A 24303-nucleotide genomic window follows, 5' to 3' on the forward strand; every position below is an offset into this window, starting at 1 on the left:
GCGCACAGCGGAGGCGGCAGCGGCGGTGCCCCCGCCCAGTGCGGCTGGGCGCACTGACAGCGTTCCCGGCGGCGCCGGCGGGCTCCCGCCTCCCCCCGCCTCCGCCGCCTGCGATGCTCAGTAAGTGGCGGCCCGCGCCGCGCCGGGGGGGGGGAGCGAGCGGGCGGGCGGGCCGGGAGCGGAGCGGAGCGGAGCGGCGCCGCCCGGCGGCGGGAGCGAGCGTGGGGAGGCCGCCTCGTGGCGGAGGCCCCGCAGGCCCCGGGGAGGCCGCGGGGTGACCCTCGGGCGCGGACGGGGCTGCGGCGGGAGAGCGCCGGGGGCCGGCACAAGAGGAGGGGCGGGCGCCAGGGGTGAGTGTGGGGACTGGGGATCGTGCCGTGGGGGCGGGGAGGGGAGTGAAAGCAGCTCTGTGGGGCTGGCGGTGTGAGCCCGCGGGCAGGGAGGGAGCCGGACCTGCACCCCGCTTAGCATCCCGGCTGTCTGCTTTCTGCCCGCAGCGCCCTGCCCACGGCCACCTGGGGCCGCGGTTTTCCTACCCCAAGTGGGCCTTTATCTTGTTTCTTTTGAAACTTTTGTGAATCTTGGATGAGTTGAATACTTCAGAGTTTGTGGGAGGTGTTTTGGATCCTTGGTGCCTCATCCCCGGGCAGGACGGAGGGCAGAGCAGCGGTAGTCCTCCAGCTTCTCTCCGTCCATGCTGTGATACTAAAGGGCTGCGGAATCTGCCTAAACCTGCACCTCGGTGGGAGGAAGTGAATTCTCCCGACCCAGTGCTCAACACACAGCCAACTTCCAGCTCTTCTAAGAAAGAGGAACCTACGATGTATTCTCTGGGTTTCTGTGTTCTGGTTCCTCAAAGAGCAGCAGCTCAGTGTCTCTTTTGTGCCCTCGTACTGGTGACTGTGCAAAAGAGGCTGCACTGTAGCTGTGTAGGCTCCTGAGGTGATCGTTCTCTTTCCTTGTGTATTTTGCTTATCAGTCAAAATAATTAATGGCACTAGTATTTATCGTTCTTGGGGTGTTTGGGTGGAGCAAGGCAGCTGAGACTAATGAAAGAGTGCTCCAGGCTTCCTGCAGGCACGGAAGCAACATAGGGTTGATGTGTGCATGTCCTGAAGATCCTCTTCAGCTCTGAGAGCCAGGCGAGGACATGATGCGAAGGTCCAGGGGGAACAAATGTGTTCTTTTTGCCCTTCAGTTCTGCATCATTGACCTGTTGTGAATGTGCTCAATTTGAGCCCAGCTCAAGGCATTTTGGCAGCCCTTTCTTACGTTTGTTTTATGATAAACCCTGTTTTTTAGGGCTTGGAGAAGAATATTCATAGGAGTGTTGTTTTTCTTTTCTTGCATTGTCAATCCATTTTTCACTATGAAGCTTTCCCTGCTTGTGGCATTGCTTTTTCTGGTGCTAAGGGTGAGGGATGATGGCAAAGTAAGAGGCCTGAGCTTGGTGCCCGAAGGGGTTTCCTGGGGAAGACTTCTGTCCTGCTGCACTGTCACTTGAAAGTAAGAAAGACCCAGTCTTTCTTGAACTGAGGAGCCTCACCAGGCAGAGCAGTGGGGGAGGATCATCTCCCTCAACCTGCTGACCACACTCTTTATAATGCATCCCAGGATCCCATTGGCCTTCTTGGCCATAAGGGCTCTCTGCTGGCTCGTGGCCAACCTGCTGTCCACCGGCAGATCCTTCCCTGCAGAGCAGATCTCCAGCAGCTCAGCCCCTAACTATACTGATGAGTGTGATTGTTCCTCTTGAGGTGCAAGACTTTGCACTTGCCCTTGTTTAACCTCATCAGGTTCTTCCCTTCCCATATCTCCAGCCTGTCTGGATCTCATTGAATGGCAGTACAGCATTCTGGTGCGTCAGCCACTCCTCCCAGCTTCATATCATCAGTGGACTTGCTGAGGGTGCATTTGTAGCAGCGTAAATCAAGGTGATTTATTTAATTGAAGGTTAAAAGGAAATTTGTTTTTGGCATGGAATAAGTTGTAGTTGATTTTAATAGATCTATCTGAGAATGCTTTCAAAACTTACAGGTGTCAGTGGCCCTTCCCCACCATCAGCCGTTACTTCACCTTTGAGAGCAAATGGAAATCCCTTTAAAGTTTTCTCCCTAGCATTAGGGCTTGCAGTTCCACTATGCACTTTCACTATGTGTTTGAAGTGACTTATGCTAAAACCTTGCATCTCTGTCTACTTGGGACTTCTCAGCTCATTGCTCTGACAGCTGCGATAAGCACAGATGTGTGTGGATACTGAGAAGGCTGGGCTATGGCCTGCTTCTTGAGTTGGCATTTTGTTAGGAGCACAGTTCTTGGAACTGGGAAGAAAGGTCGTATGTGCCTGACTCTCTGCAAAGCTGCGTTTCATCAGATTTAGCTGCTCTGTGGCTATTGTCTAAAGGTTGGTGGCAGCTGGTAACTACTCAGATAGAAGTGAGCTGTTCCATTCCCCTTCTTGAGGCTTTTGTGAAAAGCCAGAGGTTAAAAGTGAGCATCAGTCTCCTTTTGGGTTCGAGATACAACCAGGTAGTGCTTGTGAGGATGGCTTTCAAAATTTACTTAGGGGAAACTTCGGAGGATCTTTTTTTAATTTGTGTGGTAAGTCTACGTGGATGGGAGCAGGTGTAAAAGGCTTTGGCTTTTTCTTTTTTTTTTTTTTTTTTTTTTTTTTCTGGAAACGTACCTGACTGAGGCACCAGAACGCTGGCCCTGACCTGTAAATTCAGGCTATAAGCTGTTGTTTCTTTGATTCCCCAAATAAGTGAGACAGGTAGGCTATTTAAAGCATGACTATTCTGAAATTCCCACCTTTTTATATTAATTTCTTATTCCCCTGACTCTTCTGGTATCATTTTGTTGGTTGTTTAAGCAGAAGAATCAGCACACAACTGGAGTTACTGTAAAAAGCAAGGAGGAGAAACTTTTCCTTTTTGTGAGTTACTTTAACAAAATCAAATACTTTGACTGATCACTGCAGCTTCAGTGTGCACTCCTCAATGGTATTGTGGATTTCCTAGTGAAATCAGTAGAATTGAGCAGCAAAATATCTTCAGGGAGCTGATTCAAAGCATGAAGGTTATGCCTTGGTACTGTGACAGGTGCCCACAAGCTTTATTTCATGCTTCAGTAATGGAGCTGTTTAACTTCAGCAATGAAAATGCCATTTGTTCCCTATCACTTGCAGTACAGCTATGGTGCGTGTTGGTCTCAGCAGATGCCTCCACAGTAGCAGTCCATCATCTTTCTTTTCTTTCCAGGTCATGAAACGCGTACGCACAGAACAGATTCAGATGGCAGTGTCCTGCTACCTCAAGCGCCGTCAGTATGTGGACTCAGAAGGTCCCCTAAAACAAGGGCTGAGGCTGTGTCAGACTGCTGAAGAGATGGCAGCTAATCTCACAGGTAATCCTGCTATTTTCCATGAGTGCTTCTTGCCAGCACGCATGATCGTGCATCTTGGTAAAGCTAAATGAATTCACCTGTATGTATGGAGAGCTGCCCTTTCGAAGGAAATTTGCCAGTATGAAGCTGGAGTGAGTTAAGTGATTTCAGAGAATGAAACTATAGTTAGAAGCATAAAAAATTGAGATGCATGGGCCGTGGAGCATTGGGCTTGGATAGTGGTAAATACATGCACTGTATCTTAGAAAACATGAAGTGTGGTGAGTAGTGGTACTTTGATACCAAAATTAGAAGAGCCTGCAGGAGGGATTAAGTTGGAGTAGGAAAATCTATTGTACCTTTGTACTCCAGGAGGGCTATGTCATGTGAAATGGAAGTGATACAGGCTGGTTTTTTCTCTCTGGCCTTGTCGTATTTCAAACTGTGAAAGCTCCTATGTGTCACTTGGGGGGGGCGGGGGGGGGGTTTAGAGGGGAAAGAAACCCTTCAGTTGATGAGGCACAGAAATAAACTGTCTCCTTTTTCTTAAAGGCTTTTGGATTCTGTTATGCTATTTGCTGTTCCCAGTCTTTTCTGTGACCAGGCAGACTATTTATATTTTTATCTTTTTTTATGTTAAAATAAACTGGCTAGTATTTGTGCGGGTACAAATGTTGAAAAGATGCAAGTGATATGGAGGTTGTAAACACTTTATTTACATTTAAAAGTAATGAAAAATACAAGGTTGAACTTGGGGTGAAAGCACAAGTAGAAGAGTGGGTCTTTTTTAGTTGATCTGTTTAGGATGTAATGATATTCCCAGCTGAGAGTGGCAAGAGTATAATTTACTTGTGATACAGCTTAATTTGACAAAACATCGGTTGTTGTATAACTCTGTGCTTGTACCTGGGTAAAGATGAATGCCAAAATGGCTCTTTCCACCTCTCAACTATTTTGCTGTATTTATTTTAGTCCTAAGATGAGCGATGTATGGGTAAATGTGTAGGCTGACTCTTGTAGGAGCCTGAAGGAAATTGGGTAATGCTTTGTTATTAAAATGGACTTGCACCTTCTCAGTATTTTTCATTTCCTTGCTGTTTTTAAAGTTGGCAGATGCTTGCTGCAACTCTCTGAAGTAATACTGGAAGGATGGGGAAGAAATGAAACCGAAGTGAGATGCAAATTGGTTTTGGTTGGTTTTGATGAGATGTTTTAGGGAAAAGAAGAGTAGAAAGGTCGGTTGGAATGGGATTAGAAGTTGGAACTAATTGATACTGGGAGGGTGCAGAGTATCTGAAGGACAAACAGAGCTGAATTGGACTGCAAGTCCTTGCATTCCCACATGGCATCATGCAAAAAGACCTCAGTAAAGCATGACTGTGATTGATTTTTTTTTTTTGTCTCTTTACTAATCTTCTACCAAATATTATTACTAAGTTTCTTACTAGTTTGTATCTTCTTGCCAGCGCAAGGGTTTTGTGGCTAATGATTCAGAACTTAGTCATCAATTTTCGTTAGAACTGAAAATGGTCTGCTATCATGTATTCTGCTGCTTACTATTTCTCCATGTCAAACATGCTGGTAGTAAGCTATCAGTGAATATGCTGCAGTTCTGCAAATGACTGTTGAAAGAGAAAATCCTAGCATGTATTTATCCTGACAAAACAAGCTCAAAATACTTCTGCTACAGTCATTTTAGTTTTGTAAGCTGAATAAAAGCTGGCCAGGTTCTGAAGCTAGCACAGCTTTATTTCAGAGAAAGCAATAAAATATTTTTTTCTGGAGATGATTTTGTTTCGTCCTTAATAAAACTCACCTTACTTTTTCTGTTCAACTCTTTCCTTTGTTTGCATTGTAAATTAGGTGGTCTCTAGAAATGGGAGAGTTGCCTACTGCTGTCTTCAATTCTGATTTCTCCTTTCTGAGTGAAGTGTCCACTGGTTTTGGTTTTAAATAGTTTTGTTTCTCTGTTTTGCCTTGACGTTTCTTTTTGTCATCCTCCAGAGCCTCTTCAGCCTTTCTCCATACTTGCTATAGTTACACAGTTCTGGTTTTTGCACTAAAATACAGCTCAGAGCTTCCTTTTGACTGTTTCATATTTCTTAATGAACTAGAAGAGTGTTTGAGGGATAGAAAAAGCAACTGAAGAACAGGTTTCTCCAATATTGTCCACAGTATCCTATCAATACTTAAGACTGTCAGAATTAATGTAAAATTGTACTTAATTGCACTTTCATCGAAGGAGAACCAGCTGCTATGAAACGGCCCTGCATTTGTTCCTTCTTAGCAGAAACAGGAGACCAGAGGGGTGCTGCTGGTGTCCCTGAAACAGGAATGGGTTCCTTGGAATTTGCTGGCGGGTTGCTTAACTGGCTGCAATTACAGGAAGTGAAGGCAGGGAGCAGATGTTTCCAATAGCTGCACTTACGGCCACTCGGGAAAGTGGAGAAGAAAACAGTGTAGATCTCTTAATGTATTTTTCTTCCACCGGGAGAAAAAAATACCTGAATATCTGCTTTTTTGTTTTGGGAGCTGTTGAGCTCTTGATCCCTTTTAGCAGCGTTAACTGGGCAAGAGTTTGGAGAAGGAAAAAGATTAGAACTTGCTGTCACTGGCTGCTAGGTTAGGGCTTGTTTGCTGTGTGCTTGGTAGGATCAAGCTCTAGCATCTTTATTGAGTGAAGTGCAGAGCCTGATGGTCATCCAGTCAGCCTGCTTTAGAATAGGCAGCTGAAGATCAGTTTCTCCTTTCTAAAGCAGGAAGGGCATCTTCATTTTGGAATTATGTTACTTACAGAAAGAAAGTTAAGTAGGTGACATGGAGGGAGCGCTTCATTAAGCTGAGGACAGACACTGTGCTTTGTGGCACAAGCTGGATGAAAAGTCATGCCCCTTCCTGCTGAAACAAGGCCACTGAAGCTCTGCAGAGCTGACTCTTATGCAGTGCCACAGATTTACATTTGAAAGAAAGGCCCTATTTCTATTTTTCTGGTGTCCTTTGCTTTTGCCACAAGTGGCATGGGTGACACTGAAAACTGTTGCTGATTGTTTCTGAATTGTTAAGCGTGAGTTTATTTCCTCATGATTAATATTGATTATATTAAATTATGAGCCCAAGTAGAAGGTATTTTTTAATTTAGGCTTTAATACCAATAAGTAGCGTTACATAAATGTTTTGCTTTGTTTTTGAAGTTGTTTTCTTTATAAACTGATGCTCTGAGTTTTGATGCAAAGCTCTAAGCCTGGAATTCTTATCAACATGGAGCCTGTGAAGCAACCAGGCTGTAGAAAGTACAGTGTTTGTGTATCTGTTAACAGCTTGTATTTGTTTGTTTTGAGACTGACTTGCTAGAAGATAGGCTATTGGTACTGGAGTCTTTAGTTGTGTTTCCCATGGGGAGAAGACAAGCATTGCTTAACTCTCTGTTGCTGAAGGTGAATTCAGCTTTCCCTGCAGTAAATGCATCTTCTGTATTTCTCTAAGAGCCAGGGATACAGAGTGAGGGGAGGAATAGTGACAGGCTGTGTGCATACCATGAGCTGATCTCTTTCTAATTAGATGCATTGAGATGAGCTGCAGGCTGGCCTCTCTCTTGAGCACGTGAAAATTTGATGTTGTTGTTTATAGACTTCCAAGGCTATCTGTGCCTCTGCGTGAGCCAAATGCTTGAACAAAAAAAGTGATCGATCAAGGACAGGAAGGAAAAGAGACAGGAATGAAAGGGACTGGGAGGCGGAAAGGCCAAAAGAAGTTGAAAGGGAAAATAATGAGAATAAGTATTATGGAGGGCAAAACAGTTATGAATGTTTATTTAAAAAAAAAAATAAAGAGGAAAACAAAGCTCTTTGACTTGTCCTGCTCTTGCAAGAACAGAAGAATTAAATACATCAGTTAAAATTTAGGAATGCAGATTTTGTTTCTAATTACCAGTATTTTTATTTGCCTAGGTTATATAGGCGAATGTCTATAAACCTGCACAAAGCCTCAAGGCAGATTCTAGGGCATTAGCAGAAGAGGAAGGGTTTTGTGCCAGAGAAATAAGTCATTTCCTTTCTAGATGGAAGAGAACCACATTTATAAGAGCTGATGCTGATTCCAAAATCAGTTTAATACCCTCTGAGATGACCTTGATGCTCTGTGGTAGGGTTACTGCAGGCCTCGTGTCTTGAAGGGTGCTGGCTTTAGCAGATGGAGAGACTTTGTTTTGGAGAAAGTTAGGAATTGCTTTCCTCTTTCTGAGTGCAAAGTTGTAAAACCATCCAGTGTCTTGTAAACCTCTAAAGGGATCTGTGACAACATTACACTGTTCCTTCTGAACTCAACCTATCTGAAAGCTTAAAAATGTATTTGGGGTGGTGGAGAGCAAGCAGAAGAGTTGCTAAGCTTTTTTTAAATTAAAAAAAATCAGTTTAGTTTTTCATTCATGATCTGTCTCAGTTGTGTAACTCTTTAGATTAAATTTAATAAATGCCTTGTTTTGGTGCTTAAGACAGTGTCCTCCCTGGACAGTATGAAGTAAAAAATGTCACCCCGGTGGCTGAATTACCTTGGATCTTATGAGAAGTTTTATTTCCAGGCACACATGCAAAACTCCTTAAATCCTAATTTTATTTATTTTACTTCACAGTCCAATCTGAATCTGGTTGTGCCAACGTTGTGTCTGCAGCTCCCTGCCTGCCGGAGCCACAGCAATATGAAGTACAATTTGGACGACTACGCAATTTTCTCACAGGTAAATATCAGGAAGCGAGGAAGAGGAAGCCAGCTGGATCTGTGCCATTTCAACAAATAAATGACAGTATAGCAAAATTCAAGATCCTGACATACAGTGTGGTTAATTAGTACAGGAATGGGAGAGGCGTGGTGTGGACTAGAGAAAGTCTTAGGACTTCAAGTTATGTTTCTGTCTGAATCTTTTGATTCCAAGCTATGAGATTTCAGTTACTACAACTGAATATATATATATATATATATATATATATATATAAATATATATAAAAATATATATATATTTAAATTTTTTTTTTTTTTTTACCTGATGGCTGAGTAGCTTTGTCTGTTAGCTGTCTGTTGAACTTATCTTGTTAATATAGATTTGACCTCTATATCTGTAGATCTTCTGAAAAGCATTGTATGTATACAAGACAAAAAGGAAGATGGCAATGCTTTATATGAATGGCAGATAGCTTAGTAGATTACTGCACTAATTTCTGTCCCCTAGCCTAGGAATTTTGAATTTTGTTCATAACTGATTTCTTTTTCAATCGTCAAGGCTACTAAGAGATAATTTATATCCTTTCATTTACTTGTACGGACTTAGAAACTGCAAATACATGATGGGAAAAATATTTTTATGCTATAGTGGGGTGCATAGGGCATCCATAATTCCAGGTATTCCTGCAATGGTTCATATTTCTCCTAGAGTCCCAAAGGTGGGGAGATTTAAAAGAAAAAAGCATCAACAACAACAACAAAAAGCCAAAAAATGGATAAGGTCTTTTATAATAGTGCCTTGAAGATGGAGGTTGCCACTCTCCCCACTTTGTGACATGTCTACGTTTTTCCAGTGAGCCTTGATCCCAGTGTGCAATGTTGGTTGATATTACTGGTAGTGATTGAAGGGGAAGTTAGAAAGGGTGGTACACAGTGGGAGATGCATTTGGGCCTCCAATAAGTCACTGTTGTGCCCTGCGTGGGATTATTGATACCCGGTAGCAGTGCTCTGCTCCTCACAGCTCCCTGCAGCTGGTGGGAGGGACACAGCTCCAAGAAGCTGCTGCACAGATCAGTCTCTGCAAGGTACAGCATAGCCTAATCGGGAGCTGTTTGCACAGTGCACTAGGAATTACTGCTGGGATTTGCCTTGTCAGGGTGAGAGACAGAAAGCATGCACACAAGCTGGCACAGAAATGGAACAAGCCCAGAATATTGCAGTACATTCTGACAACTGTAGCTTGGGATAAATCAAATCAGTTCCACCCAAAGCATCATGTACAAGTTTTATTGAAGCCTAGGGGGAAATTAAAAAAAGCCAACTAAGTTCAGGCCAACACAAACTACATAAATATTTTTTACTGAAACTGTATTAAATGTTATTTTAAATGTAACAAGTAAATTTTAGAGTTTATCTCAATGGACAATGTATGTATTTTCTGAAATACAGAGTGAAAAAATCTGACTGTCATGTAGCAAGGTAGTATTTTAATAACTGACCACTCCTAAAAGGAGTTTTGAAATCTGCCCTTTTTTTTTTTCCTGATAATATACTTCATCAACTTGAAATCTCTGCTTAAATCTTCAGTAGATGCTCTGTATCCCCTTTAAGTGGCTGAAAAGGTCCACTTAAATGCCAGAAACTAACAGAGTCCTATTCCTGAGGCTTTTTGCAATAGTTGTCCTTGCTCTGCTTTGTTCCGTTTAGAAAGTGGATTGAGAAATTGTTCAAAGTTTGTCGCTCTTTTCTCTGTAGATTCAGATTCTCAGCACAGCCATGAAGTGATGCCTCTTCTGTATCCCCTCTTTGTCTACCTCCATCTGAACATGGTCCAGAATGGCCTCAAAAGCACAGTGGACAGTTTTTACAGCCGCTTCCATGGCATGTTCTTGCAGAATGCCAGCCAGAAGGATATCATTGAGCAGTTACAGACTACCATGACTATTCAAGATATCCTGTCCAACTTGAAGCTCCGGGCTTTTCTGGACAACAAGTACGTCATCCGCCTTCAAGAGGACAGCTACAACTACCTTCTTCGCTACCTCCAAAGTGACAACAACAACGCCCTGTGCAAAGTCCTGACCTTGCACATCCACCTGGATGTGCAGCCCTCCAAGAGGACCGACTACCAGCTCTACGCCAGTGGGAGCTCCTCGCGTAATGAGAGCAACGGGCTGGAGCCCAGCGAGGTACCAGCTTCCATCTTGCAGAATGAGGCAGCGCTGGAATTACTGCAGGACAGCATTAAACGCGTCAAGGATGGGCCCCCTTCCTTAACAACCATCTGCTTCTATGCCTTCTATAACACAGAGCAATTGCTGAACACGGCAGAGATTTCACCAAATAGCAAGCTGCTTGCTGCTGGGTTTGATAATTCATGCGTTAAGCTGTGGAGCCTGCGTTCCAAGAAGTTAAAATCTGAGCCCCATCTTGTTGATGTGTCCCGCATCCGCCTGGCTTGTGATATCCTGGATGAGGAGGTTTGAATACCTCTTTTTTTTTTTTCCCTCCTCAATACCCTTTCTATTGAGGTATATTCGGGCTTTATGTTGAGTATCTAATAGTGTTATAGGAAACTGTGAGTCTCTTTGCCTCCTGTCTGCCTTGACTCACTTCCTCTTACAGCCTCCTCTTATCCCTGTTCTTTCTTGCCTTGCTTCTGAAATGCTGCACTGAGGTGTAATGACAGTGTGCTCAGGTCACAGTTCATGAGTCCTAGGTGCAGATCTCCCTCTTCTTATTGTCCTTGAAGAGATCACAGTACAGAGGCAGCCCGGTACAGACAGGTCACTGGAGAACGCTCTTTGCTGTGTAGCACGGAGCCTTCTTCTGTGGGTGGGAAGATGAAACGAGGAAATACGGAAAGTAAAAACGCACTGTAGTGAAAACTAGAAGTGGTTCAAAATGCAATCAGAAAAGTGGTGAAAGGGAGGCAGAATTGGGAAGGATAAAGTAAAAAAAGAACCAGAGAAAGTTGGTCTGAGGCCTCAGATGTGAAAAGTATGTTTAAGTGAAAAACTTAAAAAATAAAGAGTCATTCTAGCAAGAGGTGAGGAGTTGAAAAATTATACAGCGAGTCTGCATTAAAGAATCAGTAGTGTAGGAGCTTCAGACAATTCTCACTTGTGCTGGAGTGCTAAAGATGAGGACTGGGATATCTGTGCCTTTGCATGCCAGGCTAGATAACGTCTTCCAGTTTTTTTTTCTTTTTCTTTTAACTTCTAGTCACACCCTCCCTCCCCTCTCACCACAACTGCCCCTGTAGCATCTTATATCTGGTTAGAGATCAGTTTGTAACTCTTCTTTTGTTTAATCACTCCTCTTGAAGGGGGGGCAGGGAGGGGGAAGCATTCAATTGTTCTTCTGTTGTGCATTTAGCAGAAGCATCCTTTTTTCTTTTCCCCCGCTGTTTTATTTTCTGCTCATAAAAAAATACCTGGTGGCAAGGTTCTGTTTATTTTTAAAGAGTGCATAGTTTGGTATATGATGAGGTGTATGAGTCAAGATTGCTTTGTTAGTTAGCTTGAGATCTAGAGGCAGGTGTCCAGGTGAAATAGCACAGCAGTGTGTTCACCACTTCTCTGGTTAAGCCATTCTGCTGAGTGAGCAGGTCACACTAACCCAGGGTGGAGCTGTGGGTTTGTTGTCATGATAAGCTGCAGAAGTTCCTAGGACATTTGGCTATGGATTGCCTTTCAGGAAAAATAAATGAAAATAGCCTGTGACGAGGAAAATTTATCTGGTAAATTAGCAGATCACCTTCTTTGACTCCAGGCTTTAGACAAGTGGTATATTGCCAAGCTGTCAGGAGTATACGTTAGCTTTTTGTTGGCATGTATTTGCTTTTTCTTACATATATTATGAAATGGCCACAGAAGCTTAATTACAAACAAATGGCATTGTTTGTTTTAAGATCTTGTGTATCCTGCAGTATTTATGCACAGGTCTAAAAAACTGGTCAAAGACCAGCACAAATTAAAGTCATCATTGCCCTGAATCATTTCATCACTGACAAAACAAATAGTGACCTGATCTGGAGTTCAGAGTTGAGGGCAAACATCAGCCTGAGCAGATCATTGGTTCCATATCTTTGAATGCCAATGAAAGCCTAAGGACTGCAAAGGAAGCAAATGCCTGTGTCAGAGAGCAGCAAGTGCATGCCCACAGAAGTACTGACAGGATCAAAGGTAAAAACAGACCACTATCCACATGTGTGCCACTGAGGTGGAAGGCACAGATATCAAGCCAACTTGAATGAGACTACCCTTGCTGGGCTGCAGTCACCAGCATGTAGCTCAGTGAGTGGAAGCTGTGTTTCAGACCGTCATGGCAGTCTGATCAGCAAGAGTTCGTAGCAATAAATCTGATGGAAACTTTGGCAACAGAAAAGGCTGAAGTGCACTGACATTACTGCATCGAGTTCTGTAACCTGTATAGGATGTGACACTTGGCTGGTTTTTGTAGGGTTTCTTCATTTTGTTCTGTTTGATTTCTGTATAGAGTAATTGGACTGGGATGCACTGTTGTATGTAAGTAGTGCTCAAAATAATCAGCCTTCAGCTTGGTTTCTGGTCTGCTGCAAGCACATTAGTCGTGCAGTTTAAGAAGTTATAGAGGTCTGGGGCTGTGATAGCTTCAGTGGATCTCTTTCAGGATGGCACTGAAGTGACACTACTGGTTTATTAACTCCTTTTGCGTGTGTATATGTGTGAAGTTGCCATTTGGCAGAAGAGATCAATAGTTTTTCCAAGTCTCTTACCGACACAAAGGCTTTAAAGTCAGTTTTCTATTAGCTGTAGTTTTAGTGAATTTTGCTCAGTGTGATGCCCGAATACACTTTGCCAGTGTCAGCTTGGTTCTTGGAAACAGGGGAGGCTCAGCATTTAGGGATAAAGAAATTCCATTTTATTTATAGTGTTGTTTCACAGATGTCACTCCGTAGTCCCTGTACAAAATGCAATTTTGCAGCAGTGCGAATGGCCTTACTGTTTGCCATGCTCATCACTGGTGCTACATCAATCATCAGCAGAAAATTATGCTCTTTATCCCAAATAGCCATAAGAGTGACAAGCCTTTAAATTCTGTGAAGGCTAAGACTTGACCCTGTTTGACTCTACTTTTAAGACAGTGAGTGGCAGCGGTCCTTGAGATGGCAGTGAGCAGGGATGGCACTGACACCTTGATGGGTGGCAGACAGAGGAGGCAGTGCAGGAAGAAGCAGTAAAAATGTCCTGCAAGGAGAGCCTTGGTGTCTACCTCCTTGAGTTCCCCTGCTAGAGATCCCTACTGTAGGCAGATGAGAGATCTTCCATCCTGACAGGATGAGAGAGAAGAATGATAGAGAAACTTGATAGTGCTTAGATAAAAGGAAGTCTTTCTGGGGTGGCGGAGGATGGCTTTTTGTTCTGTTTGGTTTTTTGAGGGTCAGACATTCCGTTGATGCTTATGCTGCACAGAGGGCTAGGTAAGGCTTGCTGCTCACAAGGTTAAATGCAGTGAAACATTTGCGTTTTCTGAATTCAGATGACTGTCCTGTCAAACTCATTTATTGATTTAAGCAATAACTGAAATGTTGGGCAGTCTTATCTACAAGTGTCTCATTTGAAAGGTGTGCAATATAATAAAACATGCCAACACATTAACAAACTGAAAAGAACAAAACAAAGTAGTTTTGGGGTGTCTTGTACTAGCTCAGGATGATTTCTTACTCACTATTGATGAGCAGTTATTTTGTTGTTTTTTTTTTTTTTTAATGTTCAGTAGTGTCAATTTTCCAGTTTTGTCCCATTACTGTAAATATTTTGATAGTTATTCTTTTGAAAATGGAGAGTGCAAATAATAAAAGGTAGCTTTTACTGTATCTGTAGGGTATTGTTTAAATTAGATGTAAATAGCTTGTAAATTTAGCCCGCTCTGGCTAGCAGGCTAACTTACAGGGAGGAAAAGGAAGAATGTAGTGACTCAGAAGCATTACAGGTATCCCATTTTCAGTGAACTGTAACAGAAATGTGCAGTTGTTTCACTGAGTATCAAACAGAAGAGGAAGATAATAATTGCTACCTGTGCTCATACAGAAGTGTGGTTTTTGAATTCTTAGGCAGGCATTTTCAAATCAGCTGCAGCTTTAGTATAAGAGAAGAAGAGCATGTGCTTGTAATAGCAAAAGTGCACGCTCTTGCAGGTAGCTGAAGTAGCTCTGTATGAATTTGAAAGCATAGAATTAAGTACCTGGACTTGCAGAATTTACCAAAACTGTAATGCAGTATAGGGCACTTGAGCAGACTTCTGTTGGAAATTTGTTAGGGATCTTTTGGTCATAATTAAATAGGGTAAAACAGTGTAGGTATCAGCATTCTAGGCCGTTACCATATTAAAAGAGATGCTGTGGATTCCAGCAAGCAGTGCTCTGTCTGAAGTAGAAAAAGCAATTTGAATACGAACAGAGCTTTGCCTGCTAGAGCCTGTAATTTCTTTGTGCCTCACCTTCCATGAGAGATGGGATTGGCTCCCAGCCACATCATAAAACTCCCATGGGCGCCACTACTCTGAAGAGAATTAGCATTATTAAACATTGCTTGCCACCTACCACTGAGCACAAAGCCGGGATGGAGGAAGACAGCAAGCCAGCAGTTACAGCGTGCTCACTTTTGTGAGTGGGATTTGAAACTGTTGGATGAGAAGGGCTTTGAGGGCTGTAGGTAAATGCTGCCAAACTGTGGTTCCTGAGGTCCTGCAGCCCTGAGAGGTGACTGTGAGAGCTGAGAGCCGCTTGCTGTGCGCTGGCTTCTGCTGGTCAGCAACAGCCCTGGGGAGCTGAGTTTCCTCTCAGGGCAGGAAGTGCTTGTTCTGCAGGAAACAGAAACCGGTGTGCAGTGATAAAAGTACATGAGGCTGCTCACAAACAAAGGGGCATCGTGTTGAATTGCACATGCAGACTTGTCCATAGGCAAGCGTTTCTGATTCACTAGTGATCGAAAGCATCTGCAAGAGTATCCCAAGGAAGGATGGTCTCAAGCAGATGCATCCCAAGCTGTGGTTCTCTTCTTGTGCTCTCACTGAGGCGAGAGTGCAACTTGCTGGACAAGGACACTGTTTGGAGTTGAAATTTGTTGCAGCCTGTGCAGTCTGTAGCCTTTGGTTATCGAGGCGCTGCTTGAGCGGACTCCCGTAGATGGCCTCCGTTGAGAAGGAGTAAAATGCTCGGATTCCTTTAGCACAGCTCATTGAGGTTTTTAAAATGTAAAAGCCTTTAATTGTTGATGATCTGCTGTGGTGCTTGAATTGGAGAACTGCAGGATAAAAAGGTTTCCACTACAATCCTTTTTGTGATTACTTATCTTCTCCTACCCCAAAATAGATTATTTGGCCTAAATAAGATGCATTTGCTGGTCTTGAAAGGTGGGGGTGTAAAGCATCCTGATGGTGCTGGCACAGGAAAATAGATACTATGATCTCTGCTGGATCTCTGCTAAAGTGTGGGGCTGAGAAGGAATGTCCAGTACACAGCTTGTCACATTGGCCTTGTCCTTCTGCCTCCTGCCTTTTGTTTAAGACATCTGGGCTTCTTTTTCTCTACTGAGAGTTTTACTTCCAAGAATGACCACACCAAAAGAGCAGATGCCAAGATCTGTTTTAACATCTAGCCAAAATTTTAGCAGGGAGTGGAGAGGGAATTAGCAGATGTTTTTAACAAGCATTTTAAAGCAACAGGCATTTGGAAAGCTTTCCTAAAATGCTTATTTTTTTCTTTATTTTTCATATGATTCTGGGTTAACTGCCTTCTAGAGCAGGCGTGAGGCTATGCAAAGTAGGGGTGAAACCTCTTACATAAGTCTGATCTCAGCAGCTCTTTTAGCACTGATACCAAATGCACTAGCAGCATTTGTGTCTTGGGGTTGTGCAGAATGTGCTGCATCTGAAATAAATTCTTCTGTGTCAATGCCAGCTTATTTTCCTGTATGTGCTGAACAGATAAACATGCTTTTCTCTGTTTGTTGTTGTTTTTTTTTTTTCCTCTTCCCAACCAGGAGGAAGAGGATGACAGCGCAGGCACAGAAATGAAAATCCTGAGAGGACACTGTGGGCCTGTGTATAGCACCAGGTTCCTTTCAGACAGCTCAGGACTTTTGTCTTGTTCTGAGGACATGTCCATCAGATACTGGGACCTCGGAAGTTTCACAAACACTGTGTTGTACCAAGGACATGCCTACCCTGTCTGGGATTTGGACATCAGTCCCTGCAGCCTGTACTTTGCCAGCGCCTCCCATGATCGCACCGCAAGACTCTGGTCGTTTGATCGGACGTACCCTCTGCGAATATATGCAGGCCATTTACTGGATGTAGACTGTGTCAAGTTCCACCCCAATTCCAACTACTTAGCGACAGGCTCCACAGACAAGACTGTGCGCTTATGGAGCACTCAGCAAGGCAACTCGGTGCGCCTGTTCACCGGGCATCGTGGCCCCGTGCTGGCACTTGCATTTTCTCCCAATGGTAAGTACCTGGCCTCGGCGGGTGAAGACCAGCGGCTAAAGCTGTGGGACTTGGCTTCAGGAACTCTCTACAAAGAACTGAGGGGGCACACGGACAACATAACCAGCCTTACTTTTAGCCCTGACAGTAGTTTAATTGCTTCAGCCTCGATGGACAATTCTGTCCGGGTGTGGGACATCCGTAACACGTACTGCAATGCCCCTGCCGATGGGTCTTCCAGTGAACTGGTTGGTGTATATACCGGACAAATGAATAATGTACTGAGCGTACAGTTTATGGCCTGTAATCTTCTTCTAGTGACTGGAATTGCACAAGAAAATCAGGAACATTAATTTTTTTCTTTTCCTTAGGGAAGTGGGTGGGGGTGTTGAATGCCAGAGTCCATTACAAGCTGAGATTACTGACTGTGAAACACTTTTCTGCCTCTGTCCCCTTGAAAGGCGCGTTCAGAGCGATGCAAATGCTTTAAAATTTCATGCCCATAAAAAGGCCTGTGCTGTTAAATGGAGTAAAGAAAAAGGAGGAGTGATGAAAATACACGTGTGTTCTAATCCTGTATTTGTAGGAGAGGAAAAGGGGAAACCAAAAGTGTGATCCAGACAAGTGAAACTGCCAGCCAGATAAGCTGCTGACCTGCACTTAAATGTCCTGCGTTGATTGATGGGCACATCTTATCTACTGCTAACTGAGGCTTGAGCGTGTGGAGAACTACTGGCCCAGTGTGTTTTGTTTTCTTTTCTTGGTATTGCAGAGTACCAGCATTTTAAGACCCTTATATTAAAAGAACATTATGTATTTTCTACACTCATTGCGGTCCCAAATATTACAGCTCCTTATTGCACTTCTGCAATATTTTGGACTAGCTATGCAGAAAATACCTTCTTTCTTTTTAATAAGAGGATGGAAGTCTGACCTTAGTAGAGGCCTGTCTCTGCATTGTTGTTTGAGTTTGATTCCTGGTACTAGCTGTGATATTTGTATTTATGTTCCATGATGAGGGATCTTTCTGAATCTGGTTGCACTGTGTTTTGAGGATGGGAGAACAGTGAGGGCGGTGGCTTAAAGGGTAATACAAGACTTGCTTTGGCTGGAGGAGGGCACGATGGAACTGAAGAGGCTATGTTTGGACTCCTAATTGAAGCAAGACATGTCAGTCTACCACTGCACCTCACAGAAATATTTCCGTAAAAGGAAGTTGGCAATCTAGGAAGAAGGGGACGGGGAGAGAGACATACACACAAAGTGACGAGAGGGAAAAATAGTATTACTAAATTATTGTGCAGACGCAGAGGCAGCTTTGCCAGTGTTGGATTTTTCTCCAAATGTTGCAATATCAGTTTCATGAACACTTTGTGAAATAAATCATCAGCATTTAAAACAAGGATCTGCAGAAAAAGCACGTTCTAATTTGTCACTTAGAGAGATTGAATATTTCTGCTTTCTGGAAAGAGTTATTTTGTATTTTGTTTTCTATTAAAAGCATTTAGTTTAAAAAAAAAATAAAATAAAATTGGTTTGGTCCCTTTCTGGGAAACTTGCTCTAACTTGCATGGGAAGGAGATGGCAGGAGCATGCTTCTACACTGCTTGAGCCAGGGTCTGCTTGGCACTCGGGGTTTGAATATGGTGGTTTGGTGGCTTGGAGTTCACTGTATTGATACCTTCCTGTTTGCTTTCCACAGAGGTGACCCAGTAGGTCATGGCACAGCATACTGATTTTGTAGGCCAGCTGAAGTGTGAGCGAAGGACTGAGGTACTGCTTAAGGTGCACACTGTGCACTGGAAGGTCTCACTGTACAGGACTGCATTTTTGGTTCTTGGCTTAACGTTCTGAAATTCCTCTTTAGAGCGGAGGCACATTCCTAATGTCTTCCAGACAGATTGTCAGAATTAAATGATAATTCCCTTTTGGCTTCCCTCAGGCTTTTCTGGACCTGTCTGAGAGAATTCTTTCAAGAACGTCAAAGCAGAGTAAGAGTTGAGATGACAGGACAGCTCGCAACTGCTTTCTTTTCTCCATACCTACTTAGATTGGTAAATGACCATAACCTTCTATCAGAAATATGTTTGACCTTTCTGAGATGAGTAACTGTGTGCTGCAGCTCTGCTCGAAGAGGACCAGAAACAGTTGTGTGTACCACAAGTTGAATGGCATTGCTAATCTTCTAGTTGTGAATCAAGTATGAAGTAGCTCGAGGATCCCAGTCCAGGATCAGGCATTTTGAAAATACAGCATGGGAGACAGGTAAATTGCTCGTGTGCTGTGCAATACAGGTCTTTTAGAAGGGTTTCTTTCAGATTTACTGAGCTGCTCACCAGATGAAATGCATTCTATTCTTGAACCTGCAGAAATCTCAGTAGTGGTTTTGAGCGTTTTTGATAGATTCTGTAGATTCCAGTCCAAACATCTCATTATTAAATGTGTCTTAGGGAAGTGTCAAAGTGCTTGCTGCAATGCTTGCGTGCATACCTAAAAAGCATGAGGCTCATCAGTCTTTACTGGAATTCATTTGCTGTTTGTTGCCTTGTATCCTGAGTTGAGTTTTAAAGCAGTTGGACTGGAGTCCTGAAGTAGGTTGAACAGCAACCAAAAAAAAAAAAAAAAAGCAGGTGAGGTGGGCAGTGACCAAAACAAAGCTTCATTTTAACATCTTCTCTAATGGAATTGGGCTTTTGATTAGTTATTCTAAGTATTTTCCCTACAAAAGAGATATGCAGGTAAAGATGCTTAGAAAGATAATCATTGTATATGCAAAAGAAGCAAAACTGTCTTTCTAAGGTGTTAATAAAATGATACCACTAACAAGGTGCTTCAAAACCATCAACTTTGGGGTACTGTGTGGATAGTGTTTGTTTTGGTGCTCACAAAATGCAAATCTTTGAGGCTAGAAAGCCAGGAAAAAATCTAGACTGTAAGAAATGTTTGCAACTGATTGACAGCATGAATTTCAGGGCAGAACTGGAAAGAAAGTATGAGTGGAAGGAAGAAATACTGGTTAAGTCTGGCAGAATTTGGATAGCAATTCGTTAGCTGTGTATTTCAAGTGCATTTGCAGAGACCCCTTCCTTATTCCGTTTTAAATATACGGTAGAACACATTAAGACACTTAAGCTAGCACAGTTAAGTGCTCAGATGTTAAATAGCAGGGACTGCTGCTGCTTGTGAGCCTGTGTAAGTTTTGTGCCTCTCCATTTGTGGCCTGGATGGTGCATGAGGCGCTGTGCAGTATCAGATGGTGGCTCAATTTATTTCCCTGTTTGTTTTTTTAACCTCTGTTGATTGATGTTTTCATTCTATTCACTAGCCCTTTGAACTAATAAAGGCTATTGACAGTGGTGTCAGGTAGTCCAGGCCACAATAAATATAGACAAAGCTGAGGTACAAGTCCATGCTTAGTCACTGCTGATGAAGAAAAAGAGTATTTGCTCTGGTAAACGAAGTGCTGTGCCCATTCACAGCTCTGTTAGAGTTGCCCTTCCCATTTTTAACAGTTGCATCTCCTGATTAGCATGCTGGCACACCGTTCAGAAGTTTTAGCCTCCCTAACAGAGAAATTCATTGCATTTCTCCCCATTCAGCTTCCTTTGTTAATAAGCTGTCTGATAAATGCCTTTTGAGTCTAAGAACATTTTGCCAAAATGATATTTCTATTAACAGATCCTCTGGGTTTGCCAAGAAAAATGAGAGAGGGCTTCAAGCGATTCTGCTAACCTTGTTTTAACTGCTTCTGACTTAGTCCTCCAGGCTCAGTATGTTCTACAGCTAAATCCTGAAATGGCTTTCCTTGTGAGTGGTGTCGAGTTGTTTGCAGTGAGCCAGCCTCTAAAACTGTACTATTACAGGACACTGATGTGACAGTTAAATTAACAGCCTGAATGTCCCTAGCCAAAGACTATCCCATCATGCTGCACGTTAGCTATGATTTATATTATTTTTTTTTAAGTACTGGGTAGGAGCCAAGACTAACTGAAATAACTCCACAATGCGCACCACGCTGCATTTAAGCTGAGAGTTAGACAAGGAAGACTTTCGTTTTCAGCAGCCCTGCTTTCTTGTCTGGTTTAGATCTTCACGGTTCAGTTTGAAGTAAAATTGTCTTATCTTTGTGTGGGTTTGTAATCTTCTGTGAAGTCACTGAGCCTCCATTTATAAGAAGTGGTGACAAAACTCCTTTTAGCGTGTACAGCTGGGACATCAACTAAGAACAGGTCTTTATGATGCTTGGTGCTGCATAAGCATGTTGGTTACAACGGTTCCCAAGAGCAGAACTCAGCGGGGTGAATGTAATAGCTCACATTGTCAGTGTGCTTCAGGATTGAATTGGAGAGAAAACAACAAGAAGAAGAATGGGCTAATTCACACTATCTTTCAAATAGGCAATACTGCCTCACTTTTTCACAGTGCTGTGATGTTTTTGGAATTGCTATCAAGGTTTTGCATGTATGAGCGGGGAGACCCAGGCTCTCTTTTCTCTGTGCCCTTTACCTGCTGTAGATCTCAAATTTTATGGGAAGCTGGTCTCTGAGAAACTGCTTTGTGGAGGAGAGCCCAGCATGCCACTACCAACCTCAGCTGGCCTCTTCCCCAGGACTCAACAAGGCCATGGGCAGCACTTTTCTGATGGAAGGGAGGAACCCTGAATTCCTCTATCCCTGTCAAAGGAGAGGAGAGTATGCAAGTGTCACTACAGCTCTCAAGAATGGGAAGGAAGGTTCAAACTATATGAGTAGCAGGGAACAAAACTTGCACCATCATGGTGTCCATTCCTGTTTCTTTACCATCGCTTCTTGTCCCCACCTAGCAGTGGTGCTTCTGTGCCCACTGCACATCATGCAGTGCCAACTCCAGCAGCTTTGGTGTGTAGCAGGGCTGGTCAGGCAGCTTGCTGAAATAATCAAGCCTTTTTCTTTCTTATACATTTGATTAAAGCAATACAGTGTATTTTGTTTTCTTCCAGTGGCTTAAAATTGTTTAACACGGATGGGCTGTAACATGCCTGGTTTACAGCTGAGAGAAGCCTTTGATTTGTGGCATTCTTTGGGGTATTCAGGGGATATCCTGAGCCCTCCAAACTTAATTTGGAAAGCTTTACTTCAGACTCTTCCTTTTTTTCTTTCTCACTTGAGCAAGTTGCCTAGACAAGATCCATAGTGCTTGCTATTTCTGCTCAGTGGCACAGCACTGCTCTCACTGGTGCATCCGGAGGTTGGGGTCAACATGTGTCCCAGCAAATTCCTGTAAGTGATGGGTAGAGGGGAAGTAGATAAAAGGCAGCTGATCTTTTAAGCTTCTGAGGAACCAGAGACCAAAGGTTGTTCTTCCTCCTACTGCTCCACCACCACTGTGTGCAGAGGGTGGATTGTTCACCCAAACATTCACCATATCCACAGTCACAGCCTCTGATATCTGCCTTGGGCCAGCCCCAGACCTAGCTTTGGAATAGTCAGTGTTGCTCTGTAGTTAATAGAGAGGGAGCCATGGTACAAGTAAGTGCAGAAACTGAAACTGGAGTCACACCATAAGAAACTCAGTCAAAAACTGGTGCTGACTGCATGCAGAGAGTGGCCGTTTGTCCAGCATCCAGGAAAGCACAGCTGAAGCCACATGATGATAATTTGTTCCTTAGAACTTACACAAATCCTTCCTGAGCTGCACATAGTTCAGAAGTAGAAATCAACCATCTCAAGCTATTAGCTTGGACATCTTGAGATCTGGAGTTGTGAGTGCACCCAACTTTGTGGTACTTATGATGTTTAAACCCTAACTTCAGTTCCTTGCTGGCATTGAACCAAGGCATATTTGCACAGCTTTTGCTCTTTTTTTTTTTTTTTTTTTTTTTTTTTTTTTTTTTTTTGTATTGATGAGTAGCTTAGCTGGAGATTTATGTGCTGGACTGCTGTTGCTTTTGCCACTCTTGCTGAAGGTAATAGCAGGGGAATCTGTATGTGGTAAACTGGAAAAGAATAACCAAGATTTTAGGCTCTCTTTCCCTCTGTCAATTCCACTCCACTAGCAAAAGTAAATGTGACTGCTTAGGATGACTGAGTAACCATCTGTGAGCTTGGGGATTGTTGTGCTGTTTTTGTTTTGTTTTGTTTTTGTTAAACACTGTTTTTAGAACTGAAGCCTAAGAAGACTCAAACATAGATGCAGTATAGCTTTAAACTTCCTGTCACCTTTGCCCATCAGATCTCCTTGCTGTGGGTGGCAGAGGGTGCTTTTTTTCAGTTTGGTGCTCACTTAGCTGTAACTGATAATTACTTCTCCAAAGTCTCTCGAGAAAGCAGCCGAAGTGCTCCAACAGCCTTCATGCTGCAGCTAGCACACAGAGGAAGAGAATCCGCATACTTGAAGCACTGCTTCTGTCTACATTGGGAGCAAGCACATGGTGTTTACCTGCAACAGTATAACAAGACATCACCTCCCTGTCACCACTGTCTCCTATTTCCCCACCCTAGAGCCCCATGGGGCTGTAAGAGCAGCCCTGGCCCCGTATTTCCTCTCTGGCCTGCAGTCCTTTGGGCTGGTGGCCACAGCCTGCCACACACTTTGCTGGTCAGGTGGCTGTGGTGGGTTCCATCATGCTAACAAGAGCGTGTTATTTAACAGAGCCTTTCCCCCACTGCTATAAGGTGATGTACATTGTTTCACTTTTTGCTCAGGAAGCCGAGTTTTCTCCTCGAGACAAGGGCGTCAGCCGTGCCTTATCACCTAAGGCAATGTGCACAGGGGAGAAGAATTAGAAAGGCCTGGTTCCACTCCAAACTGGTGATTAGGGCAGTTAGGTCAATATTTCCCGCTCATGGAGGCAGCGGGGTTCTGTACAGCAGGAGAATCACAGAATTGCTCAGGTTGTTAAAGATGCTCATGAAACATGAAAGATCATCACTACGCAGGGCCCAGGCCGCCCCGGGGGCAGGCAGCACAGCACACGACTGGGGAGCAGGGCAGAATTGCGGCCCGCTGCCCCGCCCCGTCCCGCCCGCCTCTCCTCTCCTCGGGATCGATTAGTCGTGCCTTTCTGTGCGAGGAGACCGCGAGCGCCAGAAACGTCACCCGGGCGCCTGTTGAGAAAAAGCGGCGTGAAAAAGCGCCTGTCGCGCCGTGCCGCGCAGGCTCTGGGCCGGGCCCGGACGGGAGCTCTCCCGGGGTCCATCTCCCCGCAGCGGTGCGTGCTGATCGGCGGTACCACGCGGTGCGGCGTCCATAAGCAAAAACAGTAATAAAATAACGATATTGAAGGCTTCGTTGTATGGATCCCGTAGCTTCTAGTACGGGCATGGGACGCCTGTCCATAGGGATGTTCTAGCGAAGAGGGGCAGTCCTCCTGCCCCGGGCCGCCGTGCCCGAGGTGGGTCCTGGGCGAGCGGAGCAGAACCACTTTCCTTCTTATCCTCTGGCCGCTCTCTCAGGCGGGACCCCGCCGCAGGGCAAGGCAAGGCAAGGCAGGCTCGGCCGCCATTTCACCCGGCCCCAGCTCCCTCCCAGAGCCGGGCCGTGGCAGAAGCTGCTGGCGAATGGAGGAGGCGCCCGCAGCCTTATCGGTGCGCCGCACGCTGTCCGCTGCCCGGGCGGCCGCGGGGCCCTGGGTGTCGGTTCATGGGCGGCGGCAGCGGCAGCTCTGAGGCGCCTCCTCCTGCCGCACAGCCGCGCGGCGCGGACCGGCCGCAGCAGCAGCTCCGCTGCCGCTTGGGCTTCGCCGCTCCGGCCGC

General features: G+C 44.2%; 1 protein-coding gene across 1 annotated transcript; it reads left to right on the forward strand.

Moving 5' to 3' along the window:
- The first annotated feature begins 86 nt into the window (after nt 1-86).
- On the forward strand, nt 87-19411 carry TAF5L (TATA-box binding protein associated factor 5 like). The gene is made up of 5 exons (XM_042820033.1): nt 87-120; nt 3261-3405; nt 8012-8116; nt 9854-10578; nt 16126-19411. Exons 2-5 carry the CDS (start codon nt 3264-3266, stop codon nt 16921-16923), a joined length of 1770 nt encoding a protein of 589 aa, XP_042675967.1. The 5' UTR covers nt 87-120; nt 3261-3263; the 3' UTR covers nt 16924-19411.
- The last annotated feature ends 4892 nt before the right edge of the window (nt 19412-24303 follow it).

This window comes from Centrocercus urophasianus, unplaced genomic scaffold, assembly GCF_019232065.1.
Source record: "Centrocercus urophasianus isolate 14NV4802_14NV808 unplaced genomic scaffold, USGS_Curo_1.0 seq_10, whole genome shotgun sequence".
NCBI classification, from domain to species: domain Eukaryota; kingdom Metazoa; phylum Chordata; class Aves; order Galliformes; family Phasianidae; genus Centrocercus; species Centrocercus urophasianus.